Source organism: Taurulus bubalis (assembly GCF_910589615.1).
Source record: "Taurulus bubalis genome assembly, chromosome: 1".
Taxonomy (NCBI): domain Eukaryota; kingdom Metazoa; phylum Chordata; class Actinopteri; order Perciformes; family Cottidae; genus Taurulus; species Taurulus bubalis.
The window spans coordinates 15,575,340-15,582,422 of NC_136589.1; the positions used below are offsets into that span (position 1 = coordinate 15,575,340).

General features: G+C 45.2%; 1 protein-coding gene across 1 annotated transcript; it reads right to left on the reverse strand.

Annotated features, from left to right (window-relative positions):
* Nucleotides 1-1,295: 1,295 nt before the first annotated feature.
* Nucleotides 1,296-5,964, reverse strand: LOC306740649 (uncharacterized protein; the record flags this gene model as incomplete). The annotated part of the gene is made up of 4 exons (XM_079222878.1): nt 1,296-1,728; nt 2,944-3,104; nt 3,195-3,743; nt 5,800-5,964. 4 exons carry the CDS (start codon nt 5,962-5,964, stop codon nt 1,296-1,298), a joined length of 1,308 nt encoding a protein of 435 aa, XP_079079004.1.
* Between the last annotated feature and the right edge of the window lie 1,119 nt (nt 5,965-7,083).

The window sequence follows — 7,083 nt, forward strand, 5'->3', positions numbered from 1 at the left end:
CCCGGTGGCTTTTGCTATAAAATGCATTCGCTGCAAACAGCTGGCTTTTCGGTTTGGCTCGTCGCTGGAACAAGGTCGGCGCACACACCAGTCTGATGCCAGGCGAGGAGGAGGTGCTGTGGCTGCGAGTGACAGGCCGGGGGCTTGCGTGAAACCGGTTTGTGACAGACCAATTGAACGGGCGAGGCGGGTCCTCGGGCTGGGATCCGCCTGCGTTAGCTCGCTGAGAAGATGCACAAGCCAATATGAATAAGGAAGGGCTGGGCTTTTTTATTCTTCAAGTTTTATACATCCTTTTTAAATACAGGCAACACCTGCTGCATAATCTGCACCGCTGGAAAAAAAATTCAAAGTGTGGGAATGTATCAAGACAAAGCATTTCAATATTAGTCAATCCTAATCAATAACCTGAGATATATATATATATATATATATATATATATATATATATATATATATATATATATATATATATATATATATATATATATATATATATATATATATATATATATATATATATATATATATATATATATATATATATATATATATATACACACACACACACACACACATTATAAGCGATGGCCGTGTACTGTAGTGGCATCTTGTGGTCCTGGAGCTAAATTGCATGTAACACCTATTCACAGTATTAAATAAGTCTATTGGTTACATATATATTGTTTTTTTAGGAATGTAGCTTTTTTCCTTTTACATTTTTATAACAGCTGTGTAACAAATGTGTACATGACACACTGGCTACAAACCATCAGAATCAAAGATGAGATGAAACCATACCCAATAAACCTCAAGTTAAAACAAAACTGCAATATTTATGCAATGATGCACAACATAAAAATTTACAAAACTAAATAAAAGAGCACACTATGCGGTCATGATGAATACAGAAATAATTGTATCGCCTGATAGTAGCCCCTTTAGGCTGTGATGAGTAATACACAGTAGACAAATACAACTTAGCTGTTTTTACTTCCTTACCACAAGTTGGAACTTGCGACGATTGGCCAGAAGGAGGTACCAAAGTAAACATGTGTTCCTGCCTAAATAATAACATATTTTTCCCCAAGATGTATTATGATTTTGGAATATCTCAGACTTGATTTGAGGACGTCGGATCCAGCTCTGGATCAATGTTGACATCGCCATGCTTTAACCTGCCATGGACACAGTTGGAATAAATACACATGTTAACAACCACCAGCCCTGTGTGGCTAAACAAATATAGTGCAAGCATAAATGTTTACATAAGTCTTTATGTGTAGGAAACGTCTTCAAATATTCTGCGCCTTAAAATAGTCACAGAAGAGGTTTCGGGTCTCCTCAGCACGGCCATGGTCAACACCGGTGGAGGGAAGTGGCTTGTGGCCGGGCTGAGGGCTCTCCGCCTCGGCCACCTCCACCTGCCACTCAACCTTGAAGGCGTCCCCGTGGGACTCGCAAATGTTGTGCAGAATGCAACAGGCTAGAATCATGGTGGGCACCACGTCCAGTCCGCAGTCGTTCCTCTTGCTCAAGCACTGCCAGCGGGCCCTCAACCTCAGCAGCGCCTCCTCGGAGGCCCGCAGCGCTCGGGCGAGCCGCCAATTAAAGAGCCGCTGTGGCTCGGCCAGCGCCGGGTGGCTAGCCCTCCGACTCCTTTCCTCGGGATAGGCCTTCATCAACCAGCTCTGGAGAGGGTAGCAGGCCTCCCCCAGCAGCACATACCTAGAGACACAGTCAGTTACAGCACACAATGGAAGGCTGGAAATCCCCAAAGGACTCAGCATTGCAACAGTTCTACTGCATAAGACCAATTGTGAACAGGCAAACATGCTTTTTGAGGATTGTGGCAGTACTAACTGGTCTGAGGTTCACCTTGGGAGGCAAATATTTGACTCCTACACGTAATGGCCTTAAATGGGCTGCTAGAAAAGACGAGCTGTATGAGATGTACATTTTTGGAAATATAGGAATGTACAGTATCTGGATGTCTGTTGGTTTTTATTATTACTGAACACAGGGAGTTGTTATATTGCTTCCTCTAGCTCAAACCCTTTTATTTATTATACTCTAGCATGTGAAGTAATTTTAATTGACTGAACTCTGAATTCACTTCAGCTTTTCATAGGCTGGTGTACTGCTTTCTTTTAAAAACACAACAGGCTTTAAAATGTAATTTAAAAAAAGTATGCATTTAATCTAACAAAACAAACAAAAAGGTTTTTAGCAAAATTATACTGACTTTTAAGACACCAGCAACGTTTTAAATTGCCTTGATATCACTTATGCTAACAGATAGTTAAGTACATCATCATCCCGGATTTAACCTAACCTGGTAATAGTATAAAATCATGATGGATACCATTTCAAAATTTTATACCATAAATAAATAAGATATATTTGATTTGATCTGGAAAATTGAGTATTAAGGTATTGCTGCAAATAATAAAGTGGGACGCTCCTTTACTTCTATTGATCGTGACGAGAAGCTCTCAGCTGGAGTTCATTTGTGGAGCGAGGAAGTTTATGGACGAGACTACAGATGAAAATGGAGTTTTTAAGATATCCAATCACCGGTGGTAGATCTTGGAAATCAGACAAAAAGGTCCAACTAAACTATAAATACAACATGCAACCTTTTAAAACAACAATTAAATGGATATCATATACAACAGTAGTCTGTGTGTATACTTGTGAGATGGTGTGTCTATGTCAATCCTCGCCACTGTAATTGACTTTTCGATGATGTTGGGCGGCTTCTTTGACAACTGTGGAAATTTCACAGATGGTGTTTATCGCAGCGGAACACTAGATCTGTTTCAAGGTGGACAAATGAATCTGAAAAAAACTAAAGAAAAAGGGAGGGAAAAGACTCATATTTTACTTATTTCCTTAAGATGGAAATACGGTGCATAACTGAAAAATGTGACGTTTAACTACCTGAGCGGTTTTCCCATGAAGACGGGCGCCGGGGAAGGTGACAGGCCGCCGTCTACAGCTGTGGCCCACAGCGAAGAGTTCTGGAAGATGTCAGTTGGGTCCGTCCCACCTGGGAAACTGGCACAGACATCCCAGAACTGCCCTCGGCCACTGACCGCCACCTCAAAACACCAAAGAGACAGAATCAATTATCAACCAACAAAAAGAACATGTAGCATATTGTCAGTGGCGTGTGTGGCCGTCCTCTCTACCTGAGACAGCACTGAGAGCCAGCCGGCTGGGTTGGCGTAGTCCGCTGCGTTGTTTGATGGGGTGATGATGGCGGTGTGGAGCGTCGCTATGGCAGCAACGCAGTGAGGGAAGCCCCATTTGGACAGGAAGAGCTGGGCTGAGGCCTCCAGCTCCTGCTCGCTGGGAGGCCGCAGGTAGACGGGGCCGAGGAGCGCCACGATGGCGTGACACATGTCCCGGACGCACCTGCACACAGTGGACTTCCCCACGCCGAACAGGGCGCTGATGGTGCGATATTCAACGTTTGATGCCAGGCGCCACAGAGCCACCGCGACGCGCTTCTCCACCGGCAGAGCCAGGCGGAAGCTGGTGTCCTGGCGAGCGAGACGAGGCCTCAGCTCCTCACACAGGTAGAAGAACGTCTCCCTGCTCATGCGGAATTTATCTAGCCAATCGGACGGCTGGAATTCCGTCATCACCACCCGCTCCCACCAATCGGTGCTTTGAGTGGTGGTCCAGGGACGTGTGCGGATGCGGAGGTTGGAGCGGATGCCTCCCGCTATCATCATCTGAGGAAGACCAATAATAGAATAAAGATTTGCTTTCAATTAATTCACATCTATTATGACCATTACTCAATTTTTTTCCAAATGCGCTGTGCCTTCTTTTTTTAAATAGAGAAATGTTTGTTTGGGTTTATTTGACAACAGCAAGAAACATAAAAAGGACAAATTATATCTGATACATTTAATTATCCATCCATTATCAGCCGCTTATCCGGGGTCGGGTCGCGGTGGCAGCAGGCCCAGCAGGCCGACCCAGGCTTCCCTCTCACACTTTCCAGCTCATTCTGGGGGATCCCGAGGCGTTCCAAGGCCAGCCGGGAGATATAATCCCTCCAGCGTGTCTTGGGTCTTCCCTGGGGTCTCCTACCAGTTGGACGTGCCTGGAAAACCTCTAATGGGAGGCATCCAGGAGGCATCCTGATTAGATGCCCGAACCACCTCAGCTGACACGAAGGAGCAGCGGCTCAACTCGCTCCCTCCTGATGTCCGAGCTCCTTACCCCATCTCTAAGGCTGAGCCCGGCCACCCTTCGGAGGAAGCTCATTTCGGCAGCTTGTATCCGAGACCTCGTTCTTTTCGGTCACGACCCAGAGTTCGTGAGGGTGAGGGTTGGAACGTAGACCGACCTGTAAATGGAGAGCTTCGCCTTCAGGCTCAGCTCCCTCTTCACCAAGGCGGCCCTGTGCAGCGCCTGTTTTACTGGGAAGTCAGAAACGTCATTTATGGACCTCCGCAGGCTGCAGCCTGTTGGATGTTTGTCTTGACCTGCAAATACATTAACTATTAGGCTTTAAAAGTGATAGCTGATAGCTTAAAATAGTGATAGCTTAAAGCAGCAAATCCACACTGCTCGTACTGAGGTTTGACAAGCAGGCGGAGCCTCCTTTCCAGCACCCTGGCATAAGCTTTTCCCGGGAGGCTGAACAGTATGATACCACGATAGTTCGAGCACACTGTCTGGTCCCCCTTCTTGAAGATGGGAACCACCACCCCAGTCTGCCAGTCCATGAGCACTGTTCCCGACCCCCATGCAACACTGAAAAGGCGTGTCAGCCAAGACAGCCCAACAATGTCCAATGCTTTCAGCATCTCAGAGCGGATCTCATCCACCCCGGCGCCTTGCCACCAAGGAGCTTTTTGACCACCTTAGTGATCTCTGCCAGGGTGCAACCACCCCAAAGTCTTCAGGCGCTGCCCCTCTCCAGGGGACATGTTGGCTGGGTTTAGGAGTTCCTCAAAGTATTCTTTCCAGCGGCCGACGATGCCCCCCCCCCCCCCGAGAACAGCCTGGGGTAGGCCCTGCTTTCCCTTCCTGAGCCGTCGGATGGTTTGCCAGAACTTCCTTGAGGCCAACCGAAAGTCCTTCTCCATGGCCTCCCCAAACTCCTCCCATGCCCGAGTTTTAGCATCCGTGACCACCGCAGCTGCAGCCCTTCTGGCCTGCCGGTACCCGTCAGCTGCTTCATAGACCCCTGGGGGTCCATGAATATAAATACATAATTTAAAACTCTAATATTGCATACAGTGCAAACAGAAAAATGTCAGCTATTTGCAGACTGGCTTTTCTTTATCTTTGTTGTTTGTATAACTGCAACTATTCTGGTATTTTATGTTTAAGGATGAAAGAGTTAGTTGATTAATCCGTCAGAAAATGTATCTGCAACAATTTGGTAACCTATGGATAATTTAATTCAGTTATTTTTGACATTTTTATAACAATTGATTGATTACTGAGAACATAAATGACATTCAAATCGCTGATGAAAACTTATTTAAGATATTACACAATTCTGTCTTTTTACTTGTTGAGAGGAAGAAACTAAACTCACTGATGGGTATAATAATAATAATTATTATAATTTTTTGTATTATTTGGGTGGTCCGGTTCTCATACTAAAAAGAACAAGTCTCACATATAATTGTGTTTTTACAATCCACAAATACAGGGTTTAGCGATAATGTACAATAAAGTAAACCTGCAACACGGCCTCATGCACGTGCACGCACATGGCCGTGGATACACCGGGGTCCAGAATGAGCCCAAGAGGGGAGCACTGACCATGAGCATCCTCCGCTGCCTCTGGAAGAAGTACTGCCGGTGCCTGACGCGCCTCTGGACCTCGCTGCGCCTCTGGGTGTCCGCGTTGTTCAAGTCCCTCCTGCGCTTCAGCAGCATGTAAGTCACCAGGAGCGCGAGAGACCGCCGCTGCTCCTCTTCCTCCATCCGGACACGTTCAGCGCGACCAGGTGTGAGACGTACGCCGTTTATCAAGGCGCAGACGCGGATCTCGCGCCGCTGTCACTTTGGCATCAAGCTGGAAACTGCGCGTGGTGTACTTCCGCTTTCCCTCCGGTCCGCGTTGGCCCACGAGCCACAGTGGTGCTGCCGGCTGGTGGTGGCGGCATCGGTGGCTCCACATGGGAGACGTTTGTCAGACGTGTCACGCAAATGAGCCCATTTTAACGTGATCGTTTCATATGTAAAATGGGGGTTGGACTTCATTGTTGTTTACTTTTCCATATTGATCTATATAAAAGTGCTAAGTCCTTTTCATTTTTGCCAAGTCCATTTCCAAATGCCCATACTCTGAACAGTAATGGATTTAAATCTGCTTTCCTCTATAATAGTTTCTCTAGATTGTCTCTTACGTTGTCTTTTACGTTTTTGAATTATTACATTTCAAATTGTACTTAGGACTTGCTTCTCATGCTTATAAATGCTGTTGAAATAACAGTTAACCTTTTTTAACTTAATTTATTCCAGTTTCAGCCAGACATCTTCAATTCTCTGAAGTGCTTCAGTGCCTTGCTCATTTAGCTGTCGTTCTGCTCTGTCTCTTTTAGCTTGACCAAACCTGCAGTCTTTTCGTCCTTTTCGGACTATTACTGAGTAAGAATGAAGGCCTACTTGGTCAATCCTTGGTGTTGGGGCCATTTTTTCTGAGTGACTCCAGTGAAATTAATTGAATGAATTTTGGCACTTATTTCATTTGTTTTCTTCTTTTTTTTGCTCCAATTTGTCAGTGTTTGGAAATCTGTGATGTGAGAATTTTCTCTGCATTCTCTTGAATGATAGACTTGAGATAAGAACTTCAAATAACTACAAGAAATCAGTGAACATTGCATGTTTATTCCCCCAAAATGTGTTCTACCAGCATATGAGATTGCTTCCTGCCAAACTGCTTTTCTAATAATTGGTAACCGAAAGAAATTAAACACTTAAATGATGCAATACAACGGCATCACAATCTACAGCCTCAGAGAGAACACCGAGATCAACATCCCTCTCAACAACACTAGAATTCATTACAAGGTTGTTTTGTTAGATTGCATTAGACGCAGA